General features: G+C 49.2%; 1 protein-coding gene across 1 annotated transcript in view; it reads left to right on the top strand.

The window, feature by feature from the left end:
• Nucleotides 1-18,786, top strand: part of PAPPA2 (pappalysin 2) — a 91,712-nt gene that overhangs the window by 70,075 nt on the left and 2,851 nt on the right. Inside the window, exons 19-20 of the mRNA XM_026854019.1 lie at nt 1,802-1,873; nt 16,800-16,898. Coding sequence (XP_026709820.1) covers nt 1,802-1,873; nt 16,800-16,898 — 171 coding nt within the window. The remainder of the gene's footprint in view (nt 1-1,801; nt 1,874-16,799; nt 16,899-18,786) is intronic.

Here is an 18,786-nt window from a genome sequence, read left to right as displayed (position 1 = left end):
CTCCCATCCAAACACTTTCCCCTCCTCCTGGGAAGCCACAGGAGGCCCAGCATCATGCTTGTGGATACTACTGTACGTCGCCTTGAATCAGACCCACAACGGATCGCTGCCGGGGGGTGAGGATGCCTGGAGTGTGTGGGATGGTTAAGCACGAGCCTTGGAAGGAGTCCTCGCCTTTGAGAGATTGGATGGCTTGGCCCGTCGAGGTGGTGGTTGTTCAGCTTCCCTTTCACCGCCGAGGGCTTTCATACAAAGGAGGCATTTTGCAGAGAGGAGGAGGAGGGAGGGGAGGCGCTATTTTAAGAAGCAGTGGCTCCCCCTTGCCAAGAGTGTCTTGTTTTTCTCTCTGCCCTGGCTTCTGCCTCTGCTCCCTTCTTTGCTCCTCCAACCCTCCAGCAGCTTGCCATTCTTGGGACCTGCTCTGCTCCTGAGGTGGTGGAGAGGATGGGGCAAACCACACAGGGAGATGCAGTGGGCACTTGGGGAGGGCATGGTCCTGTTTTGCTTTCAGCTCTGATCCACTGCATCCTTCAGCGGAGCAGGTTTGTCCCTCTGCCTTTATTTCCCAGCCTTAGTGTACTAGTATGGGTACACTAAAATGCCATTTAAGTTGCACAACAACAACATTGGAAACACCCCAGTAGGGTTAAGATGCAAACATCCTTCGGGCTGAGTAGGAACAGGCTAGCTCAGCCAACACCCTTAGCCTCTGTCCCATCTGATGGCAGCTCCCTCTGAGTCTGCCTTCCCTGCGCTGGCTGAGGATGTCGAGGACCTCATCCTGTCCCCGCATGGGCAGAGATGGCTCATCCTCAGCTGCCATGCCATCCAGGAATGATGGAGCCGGTCTGCTTGCTGCTGCAGATTTTGAATGGGAGGCTCGAAGAAAACATATGTGTCCCTCTGGGTGACTCCTGCGCTGTGAAGGGCATCCTAGGACACTTTCACAGGCCAGCCATCATTTTATGGGGCCTCAGATTTCAAAGTCTGCCTGAGCTTTACAAGGAGAAAATTACATGTGTGGTGGGGCTTTTCTTCCCCCTGTATAATCATGAGTGCTCCTCACAAAACCCTGCTGAATGAGTGGGACAACACTTTCCAGCATGATGAAACAGAGCCCTTCACATCTCGCTCTTGTGTCCAGTTGGCTGTAACAGCTGAGTTTGTGCCTTGTAAATACCAGCGATAACCTCAGCCCCATGAGTGAACATGAGCAAATCTGCTTCAGACCAAGTCCAGGGAGTTGAGTCCTGCTGGGACCCTGTTCTTGGAGCCTGAGCAGGGGTCAATAAGCAAATTGATGCAGGCACTGAGTGATGACTGGCTGAACCCCCCATCCTGTGGGAGCGAGAAGCTGTTGCAGAGAGGTGATAGCAAACTCAGCCTGTTGTGGCCCTGGATGGCTTCCTCAAGAGCAGCAGTTTGCTGCCAGGTCAGCCACCATAAGGTGGCACTGACAGTCAAACCCACTTCTCTGGTGCTTACTGCTGTCTCCCTTTGTCCTCTCTCAGTTGCATGTCCATATACACCTACATACACACACACGTCTATCAAGCCTCTGCATTGAACAATGTACATTGGTTTGTGGGTTGAACCAGGTGTAGCTGCCTTGGGTTTGATGGGCTTCAAAGTGTTTCCTGCTGAGCAGAGGTGCAGGGAAGGTCCCTGGGTGTGCCACTGCTGTTCTGCATTGTGATCAGCAATGCAGAGTTGTGGCAGATCCTCTACCTCCAGAAAGCATTGGTGGCTGTTGCCCTTTCTGCTGCCTTGCCTAACAGCTCTTTTCTCCTTCCCTCCTCAGCATATTGTGTGCACGGGCAGGCTGCGGTGGTATCCGGACCCCTCCGTCATTCACTGCATTCAGTCGTGTGAGGTAAGCCCCCCCTGACCCCAGCATGAGCCTCCTGCTCCTTGCAGGAGAGCTCCTGGCAATGAAGACTTACTCCAGCACAAAGCCAGAGGGCTTTAAGTTCATGTTTGCTCTGAGCTGGGACCAGGGCTTGCTGGCTGAGCAGAGAGGCCAGAGCAAGCATCCTTGTGTATGGTCCCCCGCAGCCAGGGCAATGCTGGGGAATAAGAGCTGCAGAATAACCCATTTCCTTCCTTGCCTGCTGCTTCTTAACCATCCCAGGAAGAATGTTCTAGCAAAAGGATTTCACTGGCAAGGGGTATCCCCAAAAAGCCCATGTTGACGCCAAGCCTGAATATTTCCTTAACCAGAACCGCAGTTCTAGAGTAACATGGATCTAGAAAAGCCCTGCGTGACTCACGCATCCAACCAAAACAACTAGGATTTCCAGCCTCATACATGCAAAACAAACCGCTCCTGAAGAATCTGCAGACAAAGAATTCCTTGCAGAAATCGGTTAGCCACTCATTTTGCTTTGAATAATGACCAGGCAGGAGAAGATCATAGGCAGCCTGGAGTCAGTTTGCAAAGGAAATTAAAAGTAGGCAGTCTTTGTCAAGTACAAGTTGTTATTATGATTGAGGAAAAAAGGAAAAAGGAAGGGGTATTTTGGAATGTTTTATGCTGAAAATTTGGGATTTTTACCAAAAAATAAAAATGTAAATTAAATTTGCACACCAAAAATAGCCTTGGGATGTGCTGATTAGTTTTTTTATGTGCGCATTTCAATGCAAATGATCACTTTTGCTCACCGATTATGCCTAGCTCAGCTTTTTATCAGCTGAAGTGTGGGAGAAAAGGTAATGTTGCAGAGGGCATGTTCCCAGAAACGGAATGTTACGGGCAACATAAGGTGCAGCACTCATTTCCCAAACTCAATGGCTGTGTTGTGCATCTCTACTGCAAGGCGTGGTCTGCAAGAGTAGGGGAATGAGGTCCTGTGTTAGAGAGTTGTTTGATGGTTGACTATCAGAGCCTAGTGAAGGATCCTCCAGAATTTTGGGAACTCCAGGTCTTTCTAAATGTACATCTTTTAGCTCAGATCTGGGGCAATGTATTTGAAGTAGAATGGGTTTATGTGGAAGGGCAGTCCAGATCAACCATCTGGTAATCCCCTCTATGGTTCTGCTCGCCAGGGAGAATTGTTTTCCTTGTGCTCTCTGGGAGATGGTCCTTCCAAAAAAGAAACAGATGTGATGTGAGGTGAGGTGCTCCTTCTTCCCTTCTTATGCAGCTCAGGTGAGAGAAAGCCACCAACACAGTCGTGAGGGTGCTCCCTTAGGTACACTGGACCAACCCCAGCCTTTCTTCCTCTATGGTTCCTGGACCTCACTTTGGTTCTGTGTCTTCAGCAAGAGATCCTACAGGGGATGATGAAAAATGCCAGCTTATTTGTGTGTGTGTGTGTGTGTGTGTGAGAGAGAGAGAGATAGGGACTGCCTGAAGTCTCAGCATCTCACAGTAACAGTCGTTGTCTTCTCATTGGCCACCCAAACATGCTCATAGCCAGTATGACCTCTTTCTGTTCCTGGATGCTTGTAATCCCCTTTTACTGTTAGAAAGCAATCCTAAAGAGCACGCAGGAGGTTAAGCAAGCCAAAATCTTGCAGTGTCCTACCAGAAGATAGAGAACCCATGCTCTTCATCACCCCTGCAGGATTTTTAATGCCTTTTCTGCTTTCGATTAATCTTTCATCAGGAATGACCAAGCAGTAGATATTCTTCCAGCTGAGGTCTCACCAAAGCCCTGCACAAAGCTTCTTTGTGCTGGAAATGTCTCTTTTGATAGGATCCAGAACTCTATCTGTTGTTTCTGCAGTTGCATCAGTCTGGCAGCTCAGAGATATCCTGAGGTCAGCAAGTACACCCAGACCTTTCTCTACCTCCTTTGTTTCCAGCTGATGAACTCCAAGCTAACAGCAGATGTTTTACCATCAGTACAAGAGCTTGCCCTTCAATTTTATACAAGTGAATGTCATTCTGTTTCTCTGTCTCTAGTCCTTCGGGTCAGATATCCTGATCCTTCCCTGTGGAACAGTGCCTTTTTCCTCGTTAGCAGTTTCATCAGCACAGGCCTATTTTTAAGGTCACAGTCACTCACTGTAATACTAATGAAGATTCATCCTCAGATTGTTTCTTTCACCCTGATGCTTTCGTTTTTGATACAGTTCACAGCTGCCTCCTCCCTGTTCTCCTCCTCCCTCCTCACTTCTCACGTATGTGTCTTTGATTATTCCTTCCATTAGGTTTTCTTCTACAATGCTGCAGGTTGTTAAGGTTGGGCTGATAAGCCAAGTCTTCCTAGATAACTTTTTTCACACATGTTTTATAGTAGTCATTGTCTAGCCATAAAGAATAATTCTTACTAAAAGTGTCTCATTCAAAGTATTGCTCTGGGAGCTGCTGCTCATCACTAGGAAGAAAGGTGTTGCCAGTCCCTCTGTCTGACCACAGAAAATGCTGTGAATGTTTTTTTCCACCTCATCTGTGCTGTCTTCCATCTTCATTCCTATTCCTTTTCTGCCTCCATTGTTATGACCAAAAGCACTGCAGTTCTCAGAGGTCCATTTCACTTGGGGCCCAATCTCTTGTGGGGTCTGGGGATATCAGACAGCAAGAGCCAGGTAGAGATGGAGTATAACCTGTAATCTGTCCTTGCTACATGGTCCCCTCTACCCACCTTTTCATTTTCTCCCCTTTATTTACCTGCACAAGAAATATTCTGCTGCTGTACAACATAGTCCCTGCTGGGTCTGACATGGGTCAGTTTGACTTGCCATGTCCATGGGTCATCTTAGTTCCAGGTTCCTCCTAGTTTCACAGTAATCCTTTACTGGAAGCACCTCCTTTAGGAGCCCAGCCTCTTCTCTCCACTGGGCAATGAAATGCCGTTCCAGTGGACTGCCGAAGTCACCTCAAGTCTGTGTCACCCCTTAGAGATGTTGTCTCTCCATTGACTGCCAAGAGCACATTGGATGAGGAAGCTTTCTCATCTGGATGCCTCAGTGAGGGGAACAACCCTATGTAAGAGAAATCCAGGCCACCTGGCTGCTTGTACCATCTCCCTGGTGTAGTCACTTCAGGCTGGGGCACGGCAGCAGTAGCCAAGCCTCAACTTCTCCAGCCACAGCTGGAGCCCTGCCTCACATTGGAAAGTTCAGGTCACCACGCAATGGCATTAGAGGGATTCTCACTCATCTTTATTGTACGCTGGCAGCAGATCAGCCTGCCTGCTCATCCCTCTCGCTCCTCTCCCCACCCCCCTTCTCTTTCCATTAATCTGGTCATCCACATGCTTCCCGTTGTCTCGCTGTGCCTTGCCAAGTTCCCCATTTCCAGAGCAGGGAGGCACATAGTTCAGCAGGCGAGGGAGGGAGGGATGCAAACCTTTCCAGGAGCCTGTCAGGAATACAAGTTAGCACGAAACATGCTTTTCCTCTTGAGGTCCAATGGAACACCTCATCCCCTGCCATCAGTGCTGAGGCAGGGGGGGCTTCATCAACATGTTTACCCAGTGTTACTCACAGGATGGAGTAACCGCCAATGTTCTGCTCAAATACACTTAGAGGAAGGCAGGCTGTTGCTGCAGTGATCAGAGTGAAGGTGGTCAGGCTTTTCTGGGCAGCCAATACACTGTGCAACATGCTGACTTTGCCCCCACCCTCCAGCTCTATTTCGTCATTGTCAGAAGGCAGCAAAGGGTTAATTGCAAGGGATTTAAGACAGCATGCTCTGGGCAGACTACAGGGAATCAGAGCTTCATACTGGTATGGTAGGAGCTGGACAAAAGCTACCACAGCTGTTGTCTGCCTCTGTAAGATAGCAATTCCTTCCTGATGTGACTTGGTGCCTTCTCTGGTTAGGGTTGGCTTTGCTGTGCTTTGCTCTGAGCAGTCCTGCCTGATTTCTAGGGGAACGTCAAGAGACTCTGGCTTGAGGTCTCTGCTTCATGCCTTTGGTGAAGATGGGCCATACCAGAAAGCTGTTGTGAGAGTGAGCTTCTGGGATATTTCTCAGGTCTTCCCTGTGTGCGGACAAGGTCTCGCTGCCCTTGTGCATGCTGCTGGTCATGTTAACATGATCGTAAAACACTCATCCATTCCCTGTTTTGTGGTTTTGCTGAGATATTACAATGGAAATTATGAAATAGGGATTGAAGTGTGTTTGTGGTTGCAAGTTTTTCTCAAGTCTCTTGATCCAACAGGTAGTCAAGGATCCTGATGGATCCTTGGCTCTTCCCACCAGCACGCACAAAACCCTTGTTCCACACATCTGTGGCTTGTGTCCAGCATTTGTCAGCCAGAATTAACCCCTTTGAAGGCATATGCACTACAGATGATGGGAAGCCTTATCTAAAATCAGGGTCCCACTGTGTTTTTTAATGTGACAGGGTGCAACTTGCTCCCTGGGCAAAGCACTGCAGTTGGGGTCCAGCTGCAGGCATCTGCCTCTGCTCCTCACCATCAGTGACACTGGGGCCCCTTGGTTATCCCTCATCTCAGACCTTGGGGGGCTCTGATTTTGTACTGTGGCAAAGCTCAGCACAGGAAACCAGGCAGAAACATGATGCTGGTGGGATGCTCTGCTCCAGGAAAGACATCATCTTCTCCTTAAGGCAATGAGGACTACAAAGCACCCCAGCTTCTCCAAGGAGACTCTAGATCAACTAGGTAGCACAGCATGGCCAGAATTCAGTCACCCTGTCTTGTTGCTTGCATCATCAGTTTCTTGTACCCATGTGAGTATTTCATGGCACCATTATCCATTCTGCACTCTTCCTCTGGTTGCTGTCTGGCTTTGAAAATGCAGAGAAGATCCTACTGGATGTGACTGTTGCTCTTGCAGGCAGGCAAGAGGCAGACCATGTGACTGCTATTCCTTCACAAATCTCACCAAAGCCAAAGTCTAAGGCCCATGTGGTCCAGGTGACCAAACTGGACTTGATGAGTTGCCCTAGATCCTGGTACATTCAAATTTTGAATAGTACATTACCTATCGGCCTCCACATCTCAAGAAGATGCATCAGAGTTGGAAAAAGCAAACAAAATGATTAAAAGGATGCCACTCCTTCAAGGAGACCCTAAACCAGCTGAGACTCTTCAGTTTGGGGAACAGAAGACTGCTGCAGGTTTTCCAAGTCACAGAAGTGCTGGGTACGATGGATGCAGAACTGGGGAGCACTCACAGAGTCTGGCAAGGGGTTTGTTTCAAACAAGTGAAAGTGCTTTGGACACAGCAATCACTGGACTCTGAAACTGGCTGCTACATGAGACTGCAGCAGTGAGTACTAGCTTTAAGTTCAAAAATGGATTAAAAAATCACTGGACATCAGGGCCACACACAGATACCAAAAGGCCCAGGCAAAGCTATACCTTCCACCATGTTTAATGCAACAAGTGCAGATGGTGGGGGAGTACTAGGAGCATGGACTGCAGATAGCAGTCACTTCTGTATCAGACCTGGCCTCTGACTTGGTGAAGGCAAAGTCCTTCATGCTGGGGAGGTGGAAGGCAAGATGGGGAGCTCTCTACTGTCTGCTGGGTACGTTTTCATGGTGCTCTTGCCATAATCAGCACAGGCTGCTATCATGGGATACAGCCTTCCAGCGGATGGAGCCCAAAGAAATATATTCTTCTTCCAAAACTCTCAGCTGAGGCACACTTTTCCTAAACTGTGAGAAGATCTCTGTCCCCTGCACACACGTAGAGTGTGATTATAGAAACCTCATTCTTTTATGACAAAGCAGAGGGAAATAAAATGATCACATGCCCGTATGATGCAAGGACAGGAGCCAGGTGCATCTGTCCTGCCTGCAGGGACAGGCTTGAAGAGCCCCGAAAGATGGGGGCCTTTTGTCATGGATAGGACCACAGCATCCAGGCACACCACCAGTGGTGGTTGAGAGCCAAAGAGGTGGAAGCAGGCCCAGCTCGCACAGGCCCTGTCAGGGATGCCCTGACCTATGGCTGCTTCTCTGCCCTCTTCAGCTCAGCTACCATCTGCCATCCCTCCATCCCTGTCCACTTTCCCCTCTCCCAGCAGTCACAGTCATGCAGTTGTGACACAGAGGGAGGAGTGGAAAGCCACTGAAAGCAACCACTGAAATTAAAATCAATGAGTTGCTTCTGATAATAAACAAACATCCCCAGGCATAGCCCAGCCAACTGTTCTTCCAACATGAATATTCATTCCCCTTCAGTTCCTTCATGCCTTGTACATTGTTTTTCTTTCTGTTTAAGATCTGTAGCAAGAACTTGGCAGAAACCAGATACAAGTGGGTCAGGAGGCCCTTGTGGTTTTCAGGGCTTGTTTTTCATAACCCGTTCTATCCTGCAACATATTTTGCACAAACGGCTTGGCAGGAGATCTAATCCATGGTGGCAGGCGAGCTGCTGAGGGCAGGATTGCAGGCTGGTGCTCGTGGCAGGGGAAGTCCTGGCTTCTCTTGTGCATGCAGAAGCAGCCCTGAGAATGGTGAGTGCTGGGGACCCATCTCCAGGAACCATCATGCTTGCCAGGGGCACTACTGACACATGACACCTTCCTCTGCTCCCCTTTGCTTGTTCTTTCCTGCTTCTGTTTTTCTTCTCCTGCTAGCACTGAAATGTGTAAGAAGGACAAGGTTAAGGACCCCACCATGAATAGATCATGGACACAGATGCATTATGGAAGCAAAGACCTGCTCTGATATGATGTTCATCTACACCAGTTTTCCATCCTTTTCTTCACTCTTGTTCCCCATGGACTGTGCAAAGTCCTTTCCACATCACTGTCTGTTGAGACGTGGGGTCTCTGAGGAGCAAGGCACAGAGCAGGACAGAAATAAAGAAATGCATCGCCATTCAGTAGCCCAAAGTGCCACATACTTCTGCAGCAGAAGTGTGTCCAAGTCAAATCTTGCCCTGGGACACAGAAGCACTTTCAGACACCATGACAGCAAGGACCTGCTCTCTCAGTACAGTCATTTACAGCAGCATTCAGGCTGGAGACAAAGCAAGAATCTAACCTCCTCACTTCAGACACTGATCCTGTCCAAACTCAAATCAGACTGATTCAAACGGGCCCCAGATGTTTGCAGGAAACCCATGTGTAAGGGACCCCCTTGGTCCTTAGGAACACCTAGAGCTGCATACCAAGACTGCTGGGAGCTGAACTGTTGCTTGCCCTGGGCATGGTGGTACAAGTGATGTCATGCAGGCTGAAACCAGACAGCAGAATGCTGCCTTCCAGTCTGTCACCTCTTCTTTCAAGTGTTCCTTTAAGTATATGGAGCACTTTCTCAAGCAACAGGCCTCTGTTTTCTTGGTGAGGCCTGGCAAGAAGGGTGTTGGAGCTGAGCAGATGTTCCCAAAGACCTGAGATGTGATGAAAACGATCTGCACACTGAGTTGATGAGTGAGTGGCTCAGGGACACCAGCAAATTCAGAAACAACTGGTATTTCTTCATTTTGCTTTCTGGCTGTGTCTGAGGTGATGGGGCAGGTCCATGATGTCTCCAAGCAAACCATCCTGCAAGCATGTGGCTCCAAGGCACAGTTGCCATGATTCAAAAGGAGCAGAGGGTTGGCTTAGGGGACAGAAATTGGGAGCCACAAAAATGGTGGATGAAGTGCTGGGTCTGTAGGAATTTGTTTCTCTTTTCTTCAGGGCCCTTGGTCTCAGGTGCCTCTTGCCAAATTTCTAGAGCTCTCTTCCTCTGAGAGGTGTTTACACTGCCTGCCTCACTGCAATGGGCCAGGCTGATCTTACTCCTTGGGGTGACTCAGGACAGTCAGGCATCCCAAAAAGCTTTTTGAGCAGAAGTCAGTCTTGTTCCCTCTTTGTCCCTCTCTGTGTTTTTCAGAGATGATTTCCTCCTTGCGTGCTGGAGAGCCTCAGGAAGGAGAGAGGGAAAGTGAATGTGCTTGGGGTGTCGAGGGGGGGAGAAAAAAAAAATAATAAAAGACACACTGCAACAGAAAGAGGGCCAAGAAAAATATTTAATCCAAACAATGAACGTTGTCATTTCCTCCCACAGTCTGCATTCCCAGTCAACTTCCCTGGGCAAGCGGGAGGAAGCCAAGAATGGCCGGGCTTTCTGCCTCACCAGCATGAGTGTGTGTGTGTCTGTGTGTCTGTGTGTGTGCAAGGAAAGGGCTGTGTCCTGGGGACACTGTTCTACAGCATTGCTTTAACTCGCTCCTGTCATGGCTGTGGCTGAAGGGAATGACACCATTCTGAGCTTCCTGTAGGGAAACAGTGGTTTGGAGCAATGTTGGAGGGATGTGGACAGAGATGGGAGGGGGAATTTCCAGGGACCTAAGCTGGGGTGGTAGATGCATAGGGGCTTTAAGTGAACCAGACTTTTAACAAGGCTTTGGGTACCCTTCAAGTCCTCCCAGGGACCTCCCAGAACTTTCTGTAACAACTTGGCTAGTGGCTGAGGTGGGAAAGAAGGAAGGAAAGGCATCTGGCAGGGAGAAGCTTCCTCATGCTTTCCTTTCTCCATTCATCCCTGCCGCATGCAGCAGCTTTCAACTGGGATGTTGCTTCTCTTGCATGTCTTAGACCCCTGAAGCTGCAGTGGTCTCCAGTCCTGGGGCAGCTCAAGATACATGTCCTGCAGTTCTGTAAACCCCAGCTTGGGCTGACATCCTGTGGTGGGTTGACCTGGCTGGATGTCAGGTGCCCACCAAAGCTGCTCTATCGCTCCCCCTCCTCATCTGGACAAGGGAGAGAAAACATAATGAAAGGCTCATGGATTGAGATATGGACAGGGAGATCACTCAGAAGTTACTATCATGGGCAAAACAGACTCAACTTGAGGAAAAAAAAATTATTACCAATAAAATCAGAGTAGGATAGTGAGAAATTAAAACCACATCTTAAAACACCTTCCCCCCACCCATCCCTTCTTCCTAGGTTTAACTTCAGTCCTGATTTCTCTGCCTCCTGCAGTGGAGAGTCTCTGCTGCTCCTTCCTACTCAGGGGGAGGATTCCTCACCCTCTTCTCCTGCTCCACTGTGGGGTCCCTCCCACAGGAGACAGTTCTCCATGAACTTCTCCAGCATGAGTCCTTCCCACAGGCTGCAGATATTCCAGAAGTGCTCCAGCATGTGTCCCTCCCATGGGATGCACTCCTTCAGGAACAAACTGCTCCAGTGTGAGCTTCCCATGAGATCATGAGTCCTGCCAGCAAACCTGCTCCAGTGTGGGCTCCTGTCTCCATGGGGCCACAGGTCCTGCCAGGAGCCTGCTCTAGCACAGATTGCACACAGGTCACAGCCTCCCTCAGGCATCCAGTTGCTTCAACATGGGGTCTTCCACAGGCTGCAGGTGAGTATCTGCTCCATCAATAACCTCCATGGGTGCAGGGGCACAGCCTGCCTCACCATGGTCTTCACCACAGGCTGCCAGGGAATCTCTGCTCTGGTGCTTGGAGCACCTCCTCCTCCTCTTTCTTCACTGACTTTGGTGTCTGCAGGATTGTTTCTCTCACATATTCTCACTCTCCTCTCTGGCTGCTGCTGGTGTTGTGCAGGTTTTTTTCCCCTAAAGTATGTTATTGCAGCGGCACTACCACTGTCACTGATGGCCTTGGCCTTGGCCAGCAGCAGGTCCATCTTGGAGCCAGCTGGCATTGGCTCTGTCAGACATTGGGGAAGCTTCTAGCAGCTTCTCACAGAAGCCACCCCTGTAGCCCCTGCACTACCAAAACCTTGCCACACAAACCCAATCTGCATCCCTCTGCTGTCAGATGGGCAGGGGTTTGCAGCTGTGCTAGGTGAGAGCCTGGCCCTGGCTGCGCTGCTTGCTCACTTCTGGTGCTTAGCACGTGCTGGTGCCTTTGGGGGCTTGCTCTTGAAGACCTTGCCAGGCAGTGGCTCTTGAGAGACCATGTGCACACTGAAGGGAGACAATTCCCTGGCAGAGGTTTACCGTCGGACCCTGTCCCTGTCTCCCTTGTCATGCCATCTCCCTGTTGTCTCCTCAAACTGATCTTTCCATCATTAGTGACTCATCCATCACAAGAGCAGAGTTAACAGTGGTGAAGCTGATGCACTAGGCGTGGGTCTGACAGCACAATGGCTTTTGCAGGGCTGGTGCCTGCCTGTCTGCCCTGCCAAAATGATAGTTCCCCTGTTCCTCTGGGGCTTCTTTGAAAACAGGATTAAGACACCTGCACCTCCTCAGCTGCAGGGTTGCATGTGGTCATCTCAGAATGCGAAGGGACCAAGGTCAATGCACAAAATACCAGTGCCCAAAGGGAAGGAGATAAGCACAGCAAAATCCATGCTGACTCAGAAGCAGCATGAAAGAAAACTACACACTCTCCTTGTATGGAAGCAGCATCAACCTCCTGAAGGCTGGGTGGAAACTTTTTGCTTGTTAAGGCTGGACTTGATCCCCTGAAATGGATCTAGGCTTTCTCTAGCTATGGACAGATTGAAATCGCAAGTGCTTTCCATCCCAGTGGCAGCGCAGAAGAGCCTTTCAGCTCTTTGGTTACACAATTGGCCAGGTGCACACTGAAGTTTTTTTCTTTTTCTCCACCTTCCTCTGAAGCATCTGGAACAGCTCATCGCCAAAACCAAGGTACTGGGCCTTTAGGTCTGCTCAACCAGAACAAAACCTGAATTCCTGGGAAATAATGTTCATCAAGTACTCATGATGCAGCACCAAAATATGTATGATATCGATGGCATCTGTGACTTATTGTTCATGCTCCATCTTTCCTTCACTCTGTTGCACCCTTTCACACTTTTTCATGGTGAATCAACCTACAAATAAGGTGGATCTGAAGAAAAGCATCTGGACCCTGCCTGCCTCCCTGATGGCACTGGGTGCTCCCCACCGGGCAGGATGCCAGAGCTGGGGAGGGAGCCAGGCATCTTCGCTCTGGCCCTAGGGATTCTGCAGGGATGGTGGAAAAACACTGTGTGCAGATGCTGCTCCCTGCATGGCATCTCTCAGCAGCGTCAAGTGAAATGGCACTGCCAAGCCCTCTGAGATGCTTCTGTCTGGGATGCAGTGGGATATAACCAGTCCTTTCTCCCATCCCTCCTTTGCCTGCAATATTTTTCCCTCTTTTTATTTTTTCTCTTTTCATTTATGCCTATTCCCAGCTTTGAGAGCGTCTGTTTTTTTAGCCTATTTAAATTGCCAAGCACTTGATTCGTGGTTACTATTTTTATGCCGGCAGCTCAGGGTTCAGGTCCGGCAGTGCCAGATGCTGCACCTCCACATGCTAACACATGCCCCACTGAAGCTTCTGTCTGAATAAACAAGGAAGATGGATGGCGTGAGTGGGGAGATTTGCTGACACAGCCCAGCTCTTTGGCTGCCTCAGTGGCACGCTGCCTAGCTGAGCAGCTCCCTATCACTTAACATGGCATGAAGCAGTTGCAGCAATTACCTTATTCATTTTTTCCTCAGTTTATATGAGCTGTTTCAACTGGCCCTTTTTCCCCTCACGCTGGAGGATGCATATTCTGGTGACTGAAACCCAGCTAGCCATTTCCCTGGATCACATCCATTGCCTTTGCATGGCATGGCTGGGCATTGGCGTTTTCTTTGTTCATGCCAGAATTTTAAAACATCGTTGGTCTGCAAGTCACCAATGTGGGCAAACCTGCCTCCTTCCACTACTGGCATTGCTTTCTGCAGAGCCACAGAGCTCAAACACAGGCTGAACAGTCTATGCAGGTTTTCCTCTCTCATATCACCTGTTCTTAGCATGTTGCATTGCCCATGTCCTCCCTTGCCATGACTTTTGCAAGATCAAAATGAGACTGATGGCCACCTGTGCCCTCAAGGGTGACCCACCAGCACCTTACTTTGCTTTTTCTGCTTGCAAAGATGAAACCAGCTGGAGATTCTTGACAAGGCGAAGCAACAGGAATCACTGTGTTCTCCAGGCACTGGGCGAGGAGTAGGGAGAGCAGTCCCCGAACCCTGCTCCTGGCTCTCTTGAGCCTTGAGTCCAATTAGTCATTTTTTATTTTCCCCTCATATGTTTTTCCAATGTAATTTGGAGCATGAGTTGTTAAGTTTCCCCAACAAGTGTTGCTATAGAAGCCTGTATTTGTTTAGGGTGGGGTACGGGCTTCAGTGGGTTGAGAGGAGGGGGCAATTAGCCCTAATAGGTGTAGAGAGAAACTGAGAGCCTCTCCTTCCCATCCTGTCCCTGCCTCTGTCCTCCCCCCACCTTGCACACAAGATCTGGAAATCATTTCAGACCTGTGCAGCCGGGATGGGCAAACCTCCCCGTAATTGTATGGAAACTACTGAAGCGGCGGGTGTTGTTTTGCCAGTGAGTCATGACATATGGAGCAAAGCTCAAGGAAAAACTCCACCACATGGAAGGCTGCAAAAGCAAATCACACCCAGAAGAGCTCTTCCCTGCCAGTGGCCCTGGCTGGTGCCCTGCCTGCATCCCTCCAGCGACCAGCCCCAGCATCCATGCCCTGGCCCTCCTGGGGCTCAAAGTTGCTTCATGGTTCAGAGACCTTCTTTGATCACTGTCATTTAAGACCCGCTGACAACTTTTCAATGGAAGAGGAGTGTTAACCCTATTGCCTTGGTGAAATTGCACCCTGGTCTCCTCCAGACATGGTTTGCAACAGTGATGATGGGAGTCAAATCCCTTACTGGTTTTGAGTGAGCTACCTAACCTGGCTGTGCCTCAATTCCCCAGCTGTAGGAAGGTGTACTCTTTCTTCTTTTCTTCTGAGATCTTCCAGGCAAACATAATCTCTCTGTGGCTGCCTGGATTTGGCCCAGGGACTGTGGTACTGACAGCACAGACAGGCACGGTGGTTTGCCATAATCCCTGCTGCTACTTCCTAAAGTGACATTAGACTGGGTTGAGGTCATTTCTGTTCCTTGTGAGACATGATGACAAAAAGCCACACTGGTTCCCTGGTTATGGCATTGCTTTTTCATGTGAATTATTGGTATTATCACCAGTCCCGCGTGTTGGCTTCAGCTCAGTGGAAACAGGGCTGTCATGGTGAAATGACATTTTTCAGCTGTCTGACATTCAGTTTAGGGATGCTATGGGTGAGTGTCCATCAAAGGCTGGATGCAGGTATTTTCTGATGCCCAGCTGTTGCTTGGGGTCACCAGATCCAGCAAAATGGGTTGGCTGCTTCTATGAGCAAAGGGGTGGCCAGGTTTCCAAGGGTCCTTTCTGATGACAGCAGTCCTCCTGGAGATTGGCCATGGTTGCTGGGCCAGTAGCTACCATCACAGGGCCTAGAGTGGGAGAAACATTTCAGTACTAATCACTCAGTCAGTGAATAGCTTCTCCATTCTGTTAGCACATTGGGTTGTTGCTTGGCAGTGCTGATGTGTCTCTGTGATCAATAAACCTCAGCTGCAGATAGTTTCTGACAGTTCATTGCAAGTGCTTCACATGTGTGTTGTTTGGTTGCACCAGTCACACAGCATTGTTTCTTAGCCCTAGTTGGCTGCTTCTCAGCTCCAGTTGCTTGTTTCTCTTCTCTGATCAGATGACTCATGTAAACAACAGTAAAATGTATTTCTGAATGGCTGCTTGTGCCATGTAACATTTCTGGACAGGAAGCTCTTCTTCAATAGCTTTCTGTTTCCATGTTAGAGCTTAAAGTAAATGTTTGTTAGTGATGGAGCATTTATCTGAACTGGACCAAAGTAAGTTGGGCTCTGCAAATCCCCAGCTGTCCAGGCAGACTCAACAGTGATTCACATGAAAGCAGCAAAGGTCACTGGGCTGTGCCACACAAAGAGGACCCACCATTATTTTGACAATGCAAAATCCATCACCACTCAATCATATGGTTTCCTTACAGAGGGTGAGATTTGGGCCACTAAGAAGAGAAACGAGGAGGAATATGGCCAAAGCTGAAGCTGGAAAGTGGCCACGTTGCTTTTATTGCTGGTTACCAGTAGGCTGGTGCACTCTCTGCTCAATCCAGAGTTGGATTTTGCCTGCAGGGAGCTAGTGCTTAATGTCTGTCCCTTCTGTTTGTCCCAGCTGGCCACCAGATAAGTGGCCTTGTGATCCAACCTGTCAAGGTTTGGTCGAGCCATGTGATGTGAACAGGGCTAGAGCTTTCAGTGGAGAGTCTAGAGGAATTTGGGGACATGTTCCTTGGGGTCAGAGCCAGAGCAAGAACATTCTGGAAAAGGCATAATCCTTGCAACCAGCACTTGTCAATGCTTGGCTTGGCTTGGCTTGGCTTGAGTGCAAGTACTTCTGGGAGACTCCCGACCTTGCTGAACCTTTCTCATAGTCCAAGGGAGATAAAGGACCTGCCTTCCTGACATTGATCCTCTAGCAGAATGCTCTATCGATCCTCATAACAGCCTCCCTGCACTTAGCTGCCCAAGCCAGGTCACCAAGCTCAACTTCAGAGCCAAGCTCTTTGGGAGGTGAGATGCTGGAGAGAAGAGTTGGGTCAGCTTCTTAGAGAGTCCTGCCCCAGCTGTGAACATGCAGAGAGCTAGGTTACAGTGGAGACACATGAGAGTGATGTGAGAGATGGACAAGCAGATGATGTGGTGAACTGACTAATCGTTGAGTGGCAATGGACTCAAGGAGAAGCACTGAGTGAGACAGGAATGGGGACATGTGGCATTCAGGTTGGGGCACTCCCTAGTGATGTAGATTTGCTTTCTCTCTTCCTGACACAATTCCCTGTTCCTCGAGCTACAACTGCTGACCTCACAGCACCCAGTCCTCCATATACATCAGCCAGGATACCAGTCTTCTGGTGCCCTTTGGCTTTGAAGAGGGAGTTGTGTATGGTGGAATTGGGCCTTGGCCCTTCCCAGAAGTGCACAGGGGCCTTGCTGAGGACCTGGGATCTCTGCTTTTGGGGGAAACTTTATGCTTTTTGACTAGCAAAGACTTCTTTCTCTGCCTAGCCCTTCCAAGCAGATGGCTGGTGCGACACCATTAACAACCGGGCATACTGCCAGTATGACGGGGGTGACTGCTGCTCCTCCACACTGTCCTCCAGGAAGGTAAGTGAGCAATTTCTGCAGTGCTGGCTGGGATTTAGGATTAAGTAGCCATGCTCTTATGCTTTGCTGGCTGTGGAACTGAGCCTGTAATGCAATTCTCCCATGAACAGAGAACAAACCCATGATTTTAAACCAAAGCCAGCTGAAGCTGATAGACATCATCCCACTGATTAACAGTGGGGTTTGGACTTGGGCCAGCAGGACTAAAAGCTCATCCCAGCTCCCACTGAGGTTCACGGGATTCCCTCTCATTTTGGGAAACAAGTCCCAAAGTAATGACTTCCATAGAATGTAGTGCTAGCCATAGTGAGTCAGAAGTCACCTTGTCATATAATTGAGCAATCTCAGGGGATTTTTGGTATGATCCATTGGCATCCACTATGGTCTTTCCCTCACAATTCTCCTGGGAAGGGAAGGAGGGAGGAATAGTGTAGAGGGAACAACTTGGCATTGGGGTTGCACAGACCATTCTTTGTTTCCCATCACAACCTCCCCTCCCTCCTAACCTGCTATCCAGCACTCACAGCCCATCCTTCCTAAGCATATCCAACAGCAAAACAAATCATAGGCATGAGATAATTTCTCACTGCAAAAATATGTGGATTTGGATCTTCTCGTCTTTGTTGTGGAGCTTGAATCATTCTTCCTTTCATCACACATACACACACAGAGAAAAGGAAAAATAAAATCCTGGGAAGATCCAGTTGAGATAGGAGAGAAAAGACTTTACACCCAAGTGATGAGTGAAACCTCTAAATAGATATCATGACATCTCAGAGCAAGGCATGGCTCTCAAGAGGTCTGAGACATCTGGATCTCTGGACAAAATAAAGGGTGGGTTCACAGTGAAGGTGGGGAGATTCAGTCCCATGGCTCTCAGAAGACCTAGCCCCAGCCACACATGCCAGATCTCCTGTGGCACAAGCCTCCAGCACGTCACTGTTAAGGCAGCTGGGGTTTAAACACCAAAAGCCCACTCCAGCTTCTCACTGGCCCAGGCTGTGAAAAATCAAATGTGCTTCCACAATAAGAAAAACTCCTGTCTCTGAGCCTGGTGTGTATAAAACCTCTGGAGGAAACTGTTTTCTCTGCTCCCATTGCCCATGACTAGGCAACTGTCAGCCAGGAGCCAAACGCTCTGCTGGTGCCCTCCCACCTTGCTCTGCTGCCACCAGCTAAGGTGACATAATCTTACTCGGCTGCATACAGTTGTTGCAGAGAAAGCAATCTGCAATGAGCCTCTCTACCTGCATGGGATGTCTCAAAGCAGCACAGCTTGTGGGTTGCCCTACAGGGACCCACTCCCTCCCCCACTGAAAGCCATTCCTGCTCACACAGCCTCTAGCCTGCCTGGGTTTTGTTAATCCATAATGCACAAGAACTGTATGTATCTACCCTGGCTCCTATATAGGGTAGTGTGGAAGCCAGCCTTTGAAGCTGGGAGCTTTGTTGAGTTTTTCCTAGAGTTGCAGAAGGTGAGGCTATGCTACATCCATGCTTTGGTGAGCCTGGAAGAGCCAGGAGTAGCTTTAAGGACAGGTCCATGGGCTCAGACATAGACAAGGAGGGGCTTTCTAACAAGGGTCAAAGTAAAACTAAAATCTAGAGAGCCTCAACACTGCTTGACCTAGTCCAAATGCCTCATACTCATCAGGGGAGACTTTGGGGCACAAGATTCAAGCTGACCCTTGGTTGCAAAACTTGAAACACAAGTTAAGAAAAAGGAAAATGCTAAGAATAAAATTCAGCCGGGGACAGCTTGTATCAGAGCCCATTTCTTAGTGAGTGTGGAGCCTGGCAGTCTCCACAATGCCAAGAACTTCAGGGTGCAGCCCAGAGTGTCTGTCTGTCTGTACTGTGATGGAGAGGGCTTGCAGGAACATAGGGG

The sequence above is a fragment of the Athene cunicularia genome (genome assembly GCF_003259725.1).
Source record: "Athene cunicularia isolate RWA chromosome 8 unlocalized genomic scaffold, athCun1 chr8_part1, whole genome shotgun sequence".
NCBI lineage: Eukaryota > Metazoa > Chordata > Aves > Strigiformes > Strigidae > Athene > Athene cunicularia.
Note: the sequence above shows the minus strand (reverse complement) of the source record. Positions and strands in the feature narration are given on the sequence as shown.